This window comes from Thalassophryne amazonica, chromosome 7 (genome assembly GCF_902500255.1).
Source record: "Thalassophryne amazonica chromosome 7, fThaAma1.1, whole genome shotgun sequence".
Classification (NCBI taxonomy): domain Eukaryota; kingdom Metazoa; phylum Chordata; class Actinopteri; order Batrachoidiformes; family Batrachoididae; genus Thalassophryne; species Thalassophryne amazonica.
In genome coordinates this window covers 78,298,490-78,313,985 of record NC_047109.1, presented here as the reverse complement: position 1 = coordinate 78,313,985, position 15,496 = coordinate 78,298,490, and the positions used below count along the sequence as shown (strand labels likewise).

The 15,496-nt window shown below is 45.5% G+C and overlaps 1 protein-coding gene across 4 annotated transcripts in view; it reads left to right on the top strand.

Moving 5' to 3' along the window:
- Nucleotides 1-15,496, top strand: part of myh14 (myosin, heavy chain 14, non-muscle) — a 99,988-nt gene that overhangs the window by 57,847 nt on the left and 26,645 nt on the right. For all 4 annotated transcript variants that reach the window (XM_034174653.1, XM_034174652.1, XM_034174654.1 and 1 more), the window contains 8 exons: nt 4,940-5,048; nt 5,366-5,497; nt 6,041-6,247; nt 6,451-6,588; nt 6,692-6,815; nt 9,540-9,711; nt 9,795-10,007; nt 10,256-10,400. In XM_034174653.1, the coding sequence (XP_034030544.1) occupies nt 4,940-5,048; nt 5,366-5,497; nt 6,041-6,247; nt 6,451-6,588; nt 6,692-6,815; nt 9,540-9,711; nt 9,795-10,007; nt 10,256-10,400 (1,240 nt within the window). The remainder of the gene's footprint in view (nt 1-4,939; nt 5,049-5,365; nt 5,498-6,040; nt 6,248-6,450; nt 6,589-6,691; nt 6,816-9,539; nt 9,712-9,794; nt 10,008-10,255; nt 10,401-15,496) is intronic.

The window sequence follows — 15,496 nt, the reverse complement described above, 5'->3', positions numbered from 1 at the left end:
CCGAGGAACAACTAAACATTTCACAACCAGAGCAGAAATGTGCGGGAGAGACAGGAGAAGCCGCCATGCTAAATCGGCTAAAAGCTAGTAGCTACGCAACCTAGTGGATTCCTAAAAACACGCAAAGTGAATAATGTGTAAATAATTTAGAGGTGATTCAGCAGAAGGAGTGCTTTAGTTAAGGCACCAGACAGGCCATGAAGCAGCACAAGTAACGCACGGCAACAGCGAACGCACGACAACGGTGCAAAAATAAAATAAAAATCCACTAGACAGGCTGTGGAGCAGCACAGGTAACGCACGACAATGGCGGCAAAAAATAAAATAAAAATCCACTAGACAGGCTGCGGAGCAGCACAGGCAACGCACGACAACGGTGGCAAAAAACAAAATAAAAATCCACTAGACAGGCTGTGGAGCAGCACAGGTAACGCACGACAACGGTGGTAAAAAATAAAATAAAAATCCACTAGACAGGCTGCGGAGCAGCACAGGTAACGCACGACAACGGTGGTAAAAAAATAAATAAAATAAAAATCCACTAGACAGGCCGCGGAACAGCAAAGGTAACGCACGACAACAGTGGTAAAAAATAAAATAAAAATCCACTAGACAGGCTGCGGAGCAGCACAGGTAACGCACGACAACGGCGGCAAAAAATAAAATAAAAATCCACTAGACAGGCTGCGGAGCAGCACAGGCAACGCACGACAACGGTGGCAAAAAATAAAATAAAAATCCACTAGACAGGCTGCGGAGCAGCACAGGCAACGCACGACAACGGTGGCAAAAAATAAAATAAAAATCCACTAGACAGGCTGCGGAGCAGCACAGGCAACGCACGACAACGGTGGCAAAAAACAAAATAAAAATCCACTAGACAGGCTGTGGAGCAGCACAGGTAACGCACGACAACGGTGGTAAAAATAAAATAAAAATCCACTAGACAGGCTGTGGAGCAGCACAGGTAACGCACGACAACAGTGGTAAAAATAAAATAAAAATCCACTAGACAGGCTGCGGAGCAGCACAGGTAACGCACGACAACAGTGGTAAAAAATAAAATAAAAATCCACTGGACAGGCTGCGGAGCAGCACAGGTAACGCACGACAACAGTGGTAAAAAATAAAATAAAAATCCACTGGACAGGCTGCGGAGCAGCACAGGTAACGCACGACAACAGTGGTAAAAAATAAAATAAAAATCCACTGGACAGGCTGCGGAGCAGCACAGGTAACGCACGACAACAGTGGTAAAAAATAAAATAAAAATCCACTGGACAGGCTGCGGAGCAGCACAGGTAACGCACGACAACGGTGCTAAAATAAAATAAAAATCCACTGGACAGGCTGCGGAGCAGCACAGGTAACGCACGACAACAGTGGTAAAAAATAAAATAAAAATCCACTGGACAGGCTGCGGAGCAGCACAGGTAACGCACGACAACAGTGGTAAAAAATAAAATAAAAATCCACTGGACAGGCTGCGGAGCAGCACAGGTAACGCACGACAACGGTGCTAAAATAAAATAAAAATCCACTGGACAGGCTGTGGAGCAGCACAGGTAACGCACGACAACGGTGCTAAAATAAAATAAAAATCCACTGGACAGGCTGTGGAGCAGCACAGGTAACACACGACAACAGTGGTAAAAAATAAAATAAAAATCCACTGGACAGGCTGTGGAGCAGCACAGGTAACACACGACAACGGTGCTAAAATAAAATAAAAATCCACTGGACAGGCTGTGGAGCAGCACAGGTACGACAACAGTGCTAAAAAATAAAATAAAAATCCACTGGACAGGCTGTGGAGCAGCACAGGTAACGCACAACAACAGTGCTAAAAAATAAAATAAAAATCCACTGAACAGGCTGTGGAGCAGCACAGGTAACACACGACAACAGTGCTAAAAAATAAAATAAAAATCCACTGAACAGGCTGTGGAGCAGCACAGGTAACGCACGACAACAGTGCTAAAAAATAAAATAAAAATCCACAGAACAGGCTGTGGAGCAGCACAGGTAACGCACGACAACAGTGCTAAAAAATAAAATAAAAATCCACTAGACAGGCTGTGGAGCAGCACAGATAACACACGACAACAGTGCTAAAAAATAAAATAAAAATAAAAACGAAAGCGTTAGCAAGCTAGTTAGCTTGCCAACGCTGATGAAAGTTAGCTGATAAAAGTGCTCCGTCGCGATGTTTCGACCGTTAGAGGTCTTCTTTAGGCGTTGGAGCACGGTGAAAAAGTAAAAAAAAAAAAAAAAGTAAAAAGTAAAAAAGTCTTGAAAAAGACTGTTAATTCAAAGAACTCAAACAGCTCAGTTCAAACAGCTAACAGATACAGCAGAACACCGCTGTGCTCCGGAACAGGAAGTCACAGGAAGTCAGGAATATCTCTCTACTCTCTGATGGCATTGATGACCAAAGGACTCATCTTCCCCTGGGGAGACAGCTGTTGCAATTACACAGCCGCCACACAAAGCCCAACCTGCCTGACTAATGCAGGGCTGCTGCTGTTTTGGAGGCCCTAAGCATAGACTCCTGCTGTCGCTTCATTGTTTAATTGTGGCATAGTGGCAACTTGTCGTCTCTTGTCAGAATCGAATGTGGGCTAGCAGTGCTACTTCAGTTAGGCCCAGGGTTGCCAGATTGGGTGTTTTCCCATCCAATTGGTTTGTTTAGGGTAAAAATATGGCACTGGACGAGTTTTTTGTATAGAATTGCCACACACATTTTAAAAATCAGTTCAAATTGCGCAGGATTTAGTGCCTCCATGCATTTTTGAGCATTTATTGGACTGGAAATTGTCACATCTGGCAACCCTGGTTAGGCGACACAGCGAACAGAGAGACGCAAACAGGGCTGTACCATTTCAGGGAATCGGGGCGGGGGTGGATGGGGGCTTTATATTAGGCAAAAAAAACTGTTAATTTGCTCCAATTAAGTAATGGGGTAGGGGCCTACACAATGTTTAAAGACAAAAACGATGGGCCTATTCATAAATAATTCATATTGATTTTGAAATGTAATAATCAGTGTTGCCACAGTTACTTTGATAAAGTAATCAAATTACTGATTACTGATTACTCCTTGAAAAAGTAACTTAGTTACTTTACTGATTACTCAGTTGTAAAAGTAACTAAGTTAGATTACTAGTTACTTTTTTAGTTACTTTCCCCAGCTGCCGACAACCCTCTGCCACCTCAACATGACAATGATACCTGTTTTGCCAAAACTCACTTTATAGTCACCCTTTCTTGACTTCAATGAAAATAAATACTTGTTTTATAAAAAGTAAAATAATCTTTCTTGACCTCATATTTAACTGTTGACAGCACTGTAACAGTAAAACTTGCAATTTCTAACCTACATTGTTTATAAATGTAACTATTAAATTCTAACATTTTTCTAACATTTAAATTCTCTATAAACATTTTACTTGTCAAAATTATTATTATTTTAAGAAGTATTAGTAGTTGTAGTAAAAAAACGGCTTCAAAACTGGACCTTTAATCTAGGGGTGTTGTGGGGGAGGGGGGCACATCCCTGCCCCACGCCCCCATTCCATCTGGATTCGCCCCTGCTTTGGCGTTTGAGCACAAAGAATGGATAACATTTATTTATGCAGAAAACATGACCAGATTTATAGGTAAGAACGTTTTATTGTGTTTTCACATCATGTGGTCTTCAGAAAGAGAGTTTAGGTGCATTTGAGTGGAAAATAGTGCTAGTTGTTGACACGTCGCGGAGGATCAGCTGTTTTAACGAGACGATACGGAGTGGCTCAGCTCAGAATTCTAAATAAAGGAGAAAAATAAAGCATAAAAATTACTTTGTAAAGCTCAGTGCAGGTGTGCTGTTTTCACCGCGCTTTAAGAGGTGAGGACGAGTCGTAGCTGATGAAAAGCTCACAGCTCGCTTAAAGTGGGCAGTTCAGTCAAGCCCCGACCCCCTCCCCACGGACCAAGTTTAATGCTGCTGTCGACCCACAATGCAAAAATAATAGTAACGCACAGTGACTTGGAGAAGTAACTTTAATCTGATTACTCATTTTTTTTCAAGATTAACGCGTTAGATTACTCGTTAGAAAAAAAAGTGGTTAGATTAGAGTAACGCGTTACCGGCATCACTGGTAATATAATAATTTCAACACATTTTTCAGTCAATTGGAGGCCCTGCAAACTAGTGCAGCATGGTTGGTGCCCCACGCAGGCTGCGTAGTCTGCTTATGCCGAACGGCGGCGCTGGACTAATGGAAGGAAACTAAAATTAAAAGTAAGGTTTCTAATACATGGCCTTAAAAGTCCATTCATGGTTACTGCAGACACCAGCAATAAAACAAAATAAAGCAGTAACTACTAAATGAAATGTACGTTTGAAATGTTACATAATTAAAAAGGTACACATTAATTAACTATCAATGATTAGTAACAATACAGTATCATAGTGGGCAATACTGGCTGCAATGTTGCCTTGCTATATTACAGTAATATTTTTACAATAGAAGGATGAAAGTAAAGCAGGATGAGCCAAAGTAACCAAACACCAAAATGTATTGTGAATATTCATTTATTACTTATTAGTTCTACACATGACCACAGTTGGTGTCTCCATCCTTTGATGATTAATATTGCTTTGACATTTGCATTTGCCTATATTTTGTGATAATGGTCACCAAATCTTAGTGCACAGGAAATGTTATCAGGTGGCATTGGATGGAGTACAAAGCAAAATATAAACTCTCACCATTAATGTTACTGTCAAATATTCTGTTCTTCCTTTCTTTTGGATGAAAAATTGTTCATGACTGGTGTCTATAAATTCTTGATTTGACTGGTGAATCTTACACTGTCAGCTGTTTGAGACTTTACCTTCCTATACATGTGTTTTTGCTCATGATTTTTTTAATATTATTATTATTATTTTAAGGGCCTTTGTCAAAAAGCAGCACCAGCTGAGTGCTCTGAGGGTGATGCAGAGGAACTGTGCAGCTTACCTCAAACTCAGGAACTGGCAATGGTGGCGACTGTTCACTAAGGTACCGTGCAAACAACATGCAGCTACAGACAATCACTGACAATTTTTTTTTTATTTTTTTTTATTGATTTTAGGTGTGCCAGTGAAATGGAATTTGGGCTAAAATGTGGCACTATAAATGTGCATTGTAAATCAGCACAAAATGATCAAAGTCAGTAGCACATACACAACCACAGCATGTAGGAATATCTACAAATGGCAGCCAGTTCAAGACCTGGCAAGGGAATGAAAACACTTTGTTGACAACTAAATCAGAAGAGAAGCAAAAATGGGGACCTCCTTCACACTAACCTCTCACCCTTGCTCTGGGCCTTTCAGGTGAAGCCGCTGCTGCAGGTGAGTCGGCAAGATGAGGAGATCCAAGCCAGAGAGGCAGCGCTCCAAAAGGTCAAGGACACACTCACGCGAGTGGAACAGGAATACTCTGAGTTGGATAAAAAGCATGTGCAGGTAAGAGAGTCTGAATGTACTCATAGTTGGGTCATCGATATTCACCCTATCAGGATGTCTCTGCTTTGACTGTGGTCTCAAACTCAAATGGCCCTGGAGCCACTGGTCAGGTTCTGTCCATCCACTGTAGTCACTGAAAAAACTAAGATCGTGCTTGACTTCTGCTTGACAATTGCTGGTTCTAACCGCTTGCAGCTCTACTGCTGACACAGATTATCAGCATTTGCTTTGAGGGTGTGTCCAGTCAGAAAATCGCCTGGATCTCACTACTTGATCTGTATATTGACTTGCTGAAGTTCTTAACTGACAGCAATTCTCTATAGACAGAATGTTCTTTCAGACAAACCTGTGATCAAATTTGACCTTGTGTATTGTCCAGTTCTTTCTGTGATTAAAGATTTACTCTAAACTTGGCAGTGTTTGCTACTCCTGCTTTTACTTAGCTGCACTTACAGTAAGTCAAAGAATGCATTCAGCCTCTCATTCATCATGTCTCCCCCTCCTCCTCCTCTTCCTACTCCTTCTATCTCTTTCACTTTCTAGCTAGTAGAGGAGAAAGCTCTGCTGGCTGACCAGCTACAGGCAGAGGCGGAGCTGTTTGCAGAGGCGGAGGAGATGAGAGCCAGGCTGGCCAGTAGGAAACAGGAACTGGAGGAGGTGCTGGGTGAGATGGAAAGTCGGTTGGAAGAAGAAGAGGAGAGGGGGGTGCAGCTGACTAACGAGAAGAAGAAGATGCAGCAGAATATACAGGTTCAAAGATGTTGCACAAATATGCTGGATGAAGACCAGCACTGACTAACTGATCTTATACATTTTCTAACCATTTGACTGATTAATAGAAACACAACATCATTTGAATTTCTGAAGTGGAATTTTAGACCCAGTTTGTTTGTTTTTTTACATGTACCCAGTCCTACATCATTCTTCAATTACTCCTTTCACCCTTTTTTTAGGACCTAGAAGAGCAGTTAGAGGAAGAGGAAAGTGCCAGACAGCGTCTCCTATTGGAGAAAGTCACACTGGAGACCAAAGTGAAGAGTCTGGAGGCAGACTTGTTGAACACAGTTGAGCAGAGAGACAGACTAAGCAAGGTGGACTTGACATGCTGTAGCCTCATCACTTCTGAATCAAATTATGTCTGCACATTTTACATAGTGACATAATAATTATGTAATTCTATTTTCATCCGAGCAGGAGAAAAAACATTTGGAAGAACGTCTTGGTGAGGTGACAGACCAGCTAACTGAGGAAGAAGAGAAGACCAAAAGTCTTAACAAACTTAAGAATAAACAGGAGGCTGTCATAGCAGACTTAGAGGGTAATTGTCCCGATGATACTTCAATCTCATTTGTATATTCATCAGTTTCCACCAGTAGGACAATTACGACCAACAGATATGATGTCTTCACTGAGCCACAAAAAATAATTAGTTTTTCTGCTATATAATAAAAAAAAAAACTATTTGACAGTGTGGTAGCCAAGCAGTTAGTGTACTTGCTCCCAAAGCAGAAGGTACCTGGTTCTATAACAACCCTGCCCACTCTCCATGTAATGTGGAGTTGCATTAGGAAGGGGATGTGGAGTAAAAACCAGATCAACATGCAGCTCTGCTGTGACGGCCCTGAGCAAAAAAGGGAGAAACCAAAAAAGAACTTAGCAAGTAGAAAAAAAAGTTGCATTATTTCAGTTTCTAACAGATGTAAAATGCCTAAAAGGCTTTACTGAATCTACAAGTAGAGGTATGATGTGGCTGATTTCCAAATGACAGACAGCAGACTGTTAATGTCATTGAGAGAACAGGCCAGAAGGACTGTGACTGGAGAGCTTGGCTGAACCTGCTCAAGGCAATCTGGTTAATTAGCTGCGTCTCGGGAGTCATGAATACTGTTCAGATTAATTAGTCAAATGAAGAGCAGATGAGGTCAGGTGATGGGGTACTATTGGTAAATGCGAGTAGTGTCAGGAGACATGTACAAATCCATAAGGATGCTGTTATGGAATTAAAATGAGCCAAATGTGTTTTGTGAACATACCACACAAATTTACAATAAATAAAGGCCCGAGATTGAACCATTGAAGCACATCTAATTTAGAGGTTAACCATATTTTGCATGCAATGCTTTTCCCCAAAATATGTTCAAGTGCAATAAAACATCAGCATAAACTCAAAGTTAACTAAAATAACTGTAATATAAAATTATAACTTAATATTGGTATTATTTTGTTTGTTAATAACTCATAACCTTTAAACGTTGAACATTCAATTTTATTTGATTTCATTTCTTGTATAGTTATAACCACGGCTTTGAACTGGTTTGTAAAACAAAAACCAGAAACCTTTGGTATTATGCTAGGCATGAAAACAAAACCAGAAACTTTATATATATTTTTTATGCTCCAGAACAGATGTGTTTATTCAAAATAATGGTAACCGGTTAATACCGTTATTTTGTTCATTCTTGAAAAGATTTCGGTTTACAATGACCCGGTGAGGAAGTCAGACTCATTAATGCTCCACACGATACAGTTGGTGGCGGTAATGCACCGTGTCAGTTTGCAAACCACCAATAAAATTGACGGAAGAAGAGGGAAACCCGGTGAGGTTCACTTCCACCTGTCATTTATTTTGGTTGTTGGTGGCAAAAACGCTGTTGTCTTGTTTCACGCTGAGAAATGCACCTGGAGCAGACAAACATCAAGAGACTTATTTAAAAAACTGCATTTATTTGGGTCATTATTATGCTTTTTTGTTTTGTTTTGTTTTTTGTTTTGTTTTGTTTTGGGGTTTTTTGGCTTGGTGGATCAAATGGGATTTATTTTCATTGTGAGCAGAACGCTGAAGATAAATCAGATGGCTGAACGCTGGTGGTAATATAGTTCAGCTTTTAAAAAAACTTATTTTTCTTGTTGATGGGACAAAATGCTGGAGTTTTCTGGTTCAAGCTGATAAATTGCACCCGGAGCAGACAAATATTGAGGGACTTCTTTAAAAACACTGTTTCTTCAGTGATTTCCATGATAAGGAATTAAATTATTTCCCAGACCTCGTCTTCCAAAACAAGAACGTCTTATCATCAGGCTGTGATGATGAATCCAACCGAAATGGTGTAACAAGTCAAATTAAGACTTTATATTTACTAGGTATGGATGGTTTTAATATTTGAAACAGTCAGAACTGTATGTATATGAATGAATAATGAATAAGCTTTATTGTCATTGTATAAAAAACACAATGAAATGTCGTTCGGCAACACCCCTGTGCAGTAGCTCCCTCACAGATAAATTACAATATACTAGACTATCACATATAAAATATATAGTCTGTTAAAAACTCAGTATAAATAAGATAATGAATATTAAATACATATTTTAAAGAATAAAACAGTGGAGGGAATATCTGGTGCAATAATAAAAACGGTGCAGTGTGATCCCCAGAGCCAATGTGCTGAGCCAATCAATGGGCAGCAGTGGGTTTGCTCAGGCTTCTCTGCGAGGCTGAGAGCAACACAGCTCCATGTCTTTTAAAAATACAAGAAACAGTGCTTCGCTTTAAATACACAATAATTCTATTTCAGGAGCGTGGACCTTCTTTATCTTAAAAAGCTTTATTTTACTCAGTGTACCGTTTTAAAAAGTTGTAGCTTCTGCTGCCTGCTATAATACGCTCTTTTGTCTTCTCTGTTTTTTGTGGGAGCACTACATCTGTTTTTTGTGGGAGCACTACATCACCGCATGCAGGTCTGGCATATACAGTGTTTTCAGTCTCCCACAGCTGACATATAACGTTAGTAACCGGTTTGGGAACAATATTTTTTTGTACTAACCAGTTCAGGAATGTCAATTTTGGGGTGGAACCCAAAACCGGAAATATTAAAATATCGTTTCTGTTCGGAATTAACCATTTGACAAAAAAATTCTGGTTCAAAGCCCTGGTTAGAACTCATCAGTTGTTGACTCATGGGTGCTTGTACCTTTTTTTTTTTTCAGCTTTGCAGGTTTTTGTGATTTAATCTAAGTTGTGTCTGGTGCTTCAAAACTGCAGAACGCCTTAAGCGTGAGGAGCAGGGTCGTTTGGAGCAGGAGAAGTGGAAGAGGAGGCTGGAAAATGAATCACTGGAGACCCAGGAGCAGCTGTCTGACCTGGGAATCCTGTCTGCCGAGCTGAAGGGTAGTGTCGCCCAAAAGGAGAAGGAAATCACCACCCTACAGGGCCGGTGAGGCATGGATTTACAATAGACAATAACACAGTGTTCATATGCCTCTCCTCCACTCAGTCATGGTTCTTTGTTGCTGCCAGGCTGGAAGAGGAGGGAGCGCGTCGCTCAGAAGCTCAGAGAGCACTGAGGGAGGCCATGTCCCAGGTATCGGAGCTGAAGGAGGAAGTGGAGAATGAAAGAGGGATGAGGGAAAGGGCTGAGAAACAGAGGCGGGATCTGGGGGAGGAGCTGGAGGCTTTGAGAACTGAGCTGGAGGACACTCTGGATACCACTGCTGCCCAGCAGGAACTAAGGTGTGTGATAACAATTATAACCTAACTTTTAACTGTTTATAAGTCAGCATTTTGCTCAGTGTGATGGAAAATGATTTATTTTATTACATCAATTTAAAAACAGAAAAAAATAGTCAACTAAATTAATAAATGCTTTGTTGAAACTAATTTTAATGTTAGGTTAAATAATTAATGTCTTCAGATGCACTTTGAATGAATACATATGAAATATTAATCCCTTTCCCCTCTTTCTTTTCGATTCCATGCAGATCTCGACGGGAGTCGGAGTTAACTGACCTCCAGCGTCGTGTGGAGGAGGATACTCGTCGCCACGAGGCCCAACTGTCAGAATTACGAGTCAAACAAAGTGCTGCTATAGACAGTCTCCAGGAGCAGCTGGACAACAGCAAGAGGGTACATGGCACAAGCGGGCACTGAAAAAGCCCACATGCACATTAACATATGGATCTAGTTTATTCTCTTTGACGGGGGTTAACGGCAACATTCCTTTCTCCAGTTTGTAATTCAAGTCTCACAAGACGTGAATTACAGCATTTGATGGGTTTTTCTATAGCATCACTGCAGGGAGATGCACATTGAGGAGGAACTTTAATTTTAATTAGTTTAAGAAACAAAACTAAACTTACCTAATTACAAGAAAGATTGGCAAACAAAAGCGGAAATGTCTAAGATCTATGCCATGACAGGCAACATTAGAAAAATATGCATGAAGTAGGGGTGTAACGATACACAAAAATCACAGTTCGGTACATACCTTGGTTCTGAGGTCACAGTTTGGTTCATTTTCTGTACAGTATGGGAACAAAATGCAAAACCTAAATTTGCTTGTTGTTTAAACCAACAATTTATTGTCACATTATACAAACAGGAAAATAAAATAATTACAAAGTGCTGCCTGGTAATAAGTTAAATAAAATGTTCTCAAATAAATGACAAACGTATGAAATATTATAACAAATACATTCCTAGTAAACAGCTTTTAACAAAACCTTTCGACAAGTAAAGTGCAGGACAACGGTTCCAGCATGAAGCCCTGTTGAATTTTATTCAACCTTCATATTTTGTTGGGAAGGTGTCGTAGCACGGACCCACAACAGGGGGCGCAAATGAACGGACAATGAGTAAGCCAAAAGGTAACAATTTACTGTTGTGACAATACACAACTAAATACACAGAAATTGCAAAGTCAATTAACACCAGGTGACGTGTGGGCAGGCTCGAAGATAGAAGACCCCGACGAGAGAGAGGCCGCGTCCCACACGGCCTCCACCACCAACGGTCCTGAAGAACACCGGAGCCGCCAAGTCCCGAATCCCCAGGTGACCTCTGTCTTCGGCTGTTGACCCTGGTACTGCTGGCAAAAAGCAGAGACAAGATGAATGAGTGTAAATCCGTACACTCAGTGGTCTACAGTCTGTACACAGTTAGGAGGGAGCACCTCCACCTCCAAATCACACACACTCGTGCAGCTCCTGATCTACCACTTATCTGGGATGGGGTGCGAGGTGAAGCCGTCACTCTCACACCAAACGCCAATCCTCCAGACAAGGCAACACTTCAGGGAAAACGGCTGCAACAGAAGTTCAGTCGGTTACACAATGTGTCAGTCAGCAGAGAAATTACCTCTCGGTAGTCGATTTCTCGGCGAGGAGGTGGAGTTGCAGTCCGGCTTTTATGATGGTGATGATGATGATGAACGAGTGACAGCTGGTGCAGGGGATGAATGACAGCTGTCACTTCTTCTGGGTCTGGCGCCCTCTCGTGCTTGGAGCCCGCACTCCAAGCAGGGCGCCCTCTGGTGGTAGTGGGCCAGCAGTACCTCCTCTTCACCGGCCCACATAACAGGACCCCCCCCTCAACGGGCGCCTCCTGGCGCCCGACCTGGCTTGTCCGGGTGTCTTCTGTAGAAATCGTCCAGGAGGGCCGGGTCCAGGATGAAGCTCCTCTTCACCCAGGAGCATTCTTCAGGTCCATACCTCTCCCAGTCCACCAGATATTGGAACCCCCGGCCCTTACGACGGACGTCCAGGAGCCTGCGGACTGTCCAAGCAGGCTCCCCGTCAATGAGCCGGGCAGGAGGCGGCGTAGGTCCAGGTGCACAGAGGGGCGAGGTGTGGTGTGGCTTGATACGGGACACGTGGAATACCGGGTGGATCCGCAGTGAAGCTGGGAGTTGGAGCTTCACTGCGGCCGGGTTGATGATTTTGAGGATAGTGAAGGGTCCGATGTATCTGTCTTTTAACTTGGGGGAGTCCACACAGAGGGGGATGTCCTTCGTTGAGAGCCACACCTCCTGCCCGGGCTGGTACGTGGGGGCCGGGAACCGTCGGCGGTCCGCATGGGATTTGGCCCTCGTCCGGGCCTTCAACAGGGCAGAGCGGGCGGTCCGCCACACCCGGCGACATTTCCGAAGGTGGGCCTGGACCGAGGGCACACCGACCTCTCCCTCCACCAGCGGGAATAATGGGGGCTGGTACCCCAAACACACCTCAAAAGCGGAGAGGCCGGTAGCAGACGAAACCTGGCTGTTGTGGGCATACTCGATCCAGGCCAGATGGTGACTCCAGGCCGCCGGATGTGCGGAGGTGACACACCGCAGGGCCTGCTCCAACTCCTGGTTGGCCCGCTCTGCCTGGCCGTTGGTCTGGGGGTGGTACCCGGACGAGAGACTCACGGTGGCCCCCAGCTCCTTGCAGAAACTCTTCCACACCTGTGAAGAGAACTGGGGACCACGATCCGAGACGATGTCCGACGGTATCCCATGCAGCCGCAAGACGTGGTGAACCAGGAGGTCTGCTGTCTCCTGGGCCGTCGGGAGCTTCGGGAGGGCCACGAAGTGGGCCGCCTTGGAGAACCGGTCCACTATCGTGAGGATTACGGTGTTGCCCTGGGACGGCGGGAGGCCCGTGATGAAATCCAGGCCGATGTGAGACCAGGGGCGATGAGGCACTGGCAGGGGTTGGAGGAGGCCCGTCGTCCTCCGATGGTCTGCCTTGCCCCTGGCGCAGATGGTACAGGCCTGGATGTAGTTCCGGACGTCGGTTTCCAGGGACGCCCACCAGAAGCGCTGCTGGACTACTGCCACGGTCCTACGCACTCCGGGATGACAGGAGAGCTTGGACCCGTGACAGAAGTCCAATACGGCAGCTCTTGCCTCTGGTGGGACGTACAGTCTGTCCTTGGGGCCAGTCCCCGGGTCCGGGCTCCTGGTCAGGGCCTCCCGGACGGTCTTCTCCACGTCCCAGGTAAGGGCGGCCACGACAGTGGACTTGGGGATGATGGTCTCGGTGGGGTTCGACAGCCCCGCTTTGGCTTCTTCTTCGTGCACCCGGGACAAGGCGTCTGATTTTTGGTTCTTGGTCCCGGGGCGATATGTAATCCGGAAGTCAAAGCGCCCGAAGAACAGAGACCAGCGGGCTTGCCTGGGGTTCAGCCGCTTGGCGGTCCGGATGTACTCCAGGTTCCGATGGTCAGTGAAAACCGTGAAGGGCAACGAAGCCCCCTCCAGCAGGTGTCTCCACTCTTCAAGAGCCTCCTTCACCGCAAGAAGTTCCCGATTGCCAACGTCATAGTTCCGTTCAGCTGGGGTCAACCTGCGGGAATAAAAGGCACAAGGATGGAGAACTTTATCAGCCTCCACGCTCTGGGACAGCACGGCTCCTATCCCTGAGTCAGAGGCGTCCACTTCTACTACGTACTGGCGATCAGGATCAGGCTGCACCAGAACTGGCGCAGTCGAGAACCGGCGTTTCAACTCCTGGAACGCGGCTTCGCACCGATCCGACCAGGTGAAGGGGACCTTGGTGGAGGTCAGGGCAGTCAGGGGGCTAACTACCTGACTGTAACCTTTGATGAACCTCCTGTAAAAATTTGCAAAGCCGAGGAACTGCTGTAGTTTCCTGCGGCTTGTTGGTTGGGGCCAATCTCTCACCGCCACAACCTTAGCCGGATCAGGGGCGACGGAGTTGGAGGAGATGATGAACCCCAGGAAGGACAAAGAAGTGCGGTGGAACTCGCACTTCTCGCCCTTCACAAACAGCCGGTTCTCCAACAACCGCTGTAGGACCTGACGTACATGCTGGACATGGGTCTCAGGGTCCGGGGAAAAGATGAGTATGTCGTCCAGATATACGAAGACGAACCGATGCAGGAAGTCCCGCAAGACGTCGTTTACCAAAGCTTGGAACGTCGCGGGGGCGTTAGTGAGGCCGAACGGCATGACCAGGTACTCGAAGTGACCTAACGGGGTGTTGAATGCCATCTTCCATTCGTCTCCCTTCCGGATCCGAACCAGGTGGTACGCATTTCTAAGATCCAATTTCGTAAAGATTTGGGCTCCATGCAGGGGCGTGAACACTGAATCCAACAGAGGTAACGGGTATCGGTTGCGAACCGTGATCTCGTTCAGCCCTCTGTAATCAATGCATGGACGGAGTCCGCCGTCTTTCTTGCCCACAAAAAAGAAACCAGCACCCATCGGGGAGGTGGAGTTCCGGATCAGCCCGGCAGCTAAGGAGTCCCGGATGTAGGTCTCCATTGATTCGCGTTCCGGACGTGAGAGGTTGTACAACCTACTGGACGGGTACTCAACGCCCGGGACTAAATCGATGGCACAATCATACGGTCGGTGCGGAGGAAGAGTGAGCGCCAGATCTTTGCTGAAAACGTCAGCAAGATCATGGTACTCCTCTGGCACCGCCGATAGATTGGGGGGAACTTTGACCTCCTCATTAGCTGTAGTGCCGGGGGGAACCGAGGATCCTAAACACTCCCGGTGGCAGGTTTCGCTCCACTGCGTCACAACCCCGGACGGCCAATCGACCCGGGGATTGTGCTTCACCATCCATGGAAAGCCCAAAATCACTCGGGAGGTAGATGGTGTTACATGGAACACTATCTCCTCCCTGTGATTCCCAGATACAACCAAGGTCACTGGTTGTGTCTGATGTGTGATTAATGGAAGAAGAGTGCCATCTAGTGCTCGCACCTGCAATGGTGCTGGCAGAGCCACCAGAGGGAGCCCTACTTCCTTTGCCCATCTGCTGTCCAGCAGATTCCCTTCTGACCCCGTGTCTATTAGTGCTGGGGCGTGAAGGGTTAACTCCTCACAAAGGATTGTTACTGGGATTCGTGCCGATCTGCGGGGTCTTTCCGCGTGTGTGTTATGGCCCACCCTTAGCCCAGATTCTAAGGACGGGTCGTTGTAGTTTGACCGTTCAGGGCAGTCCCTCTGCATGTGCTCACAAGAGCCGCAGACAAAACACTCCCCGCGGGCCAGTCTCCTTTGTCTGTCAGTTAATCTTACTTTGGCCCTGCTCGTGTCCATAGCCTCCTCAGCAGGGGGAGCTGTAGCCCCACGGGGCTCTCTGGCAGTGAAGCGTGGGGACGACGTCGCCTTGTCGGAACCGGAAGGGGGAGGGACGGCTCGTATCCGGTCACGCCCCCCGGCCTGCTCCCGACGATGCTCATTCAAACGGTTGTCTAAGCGT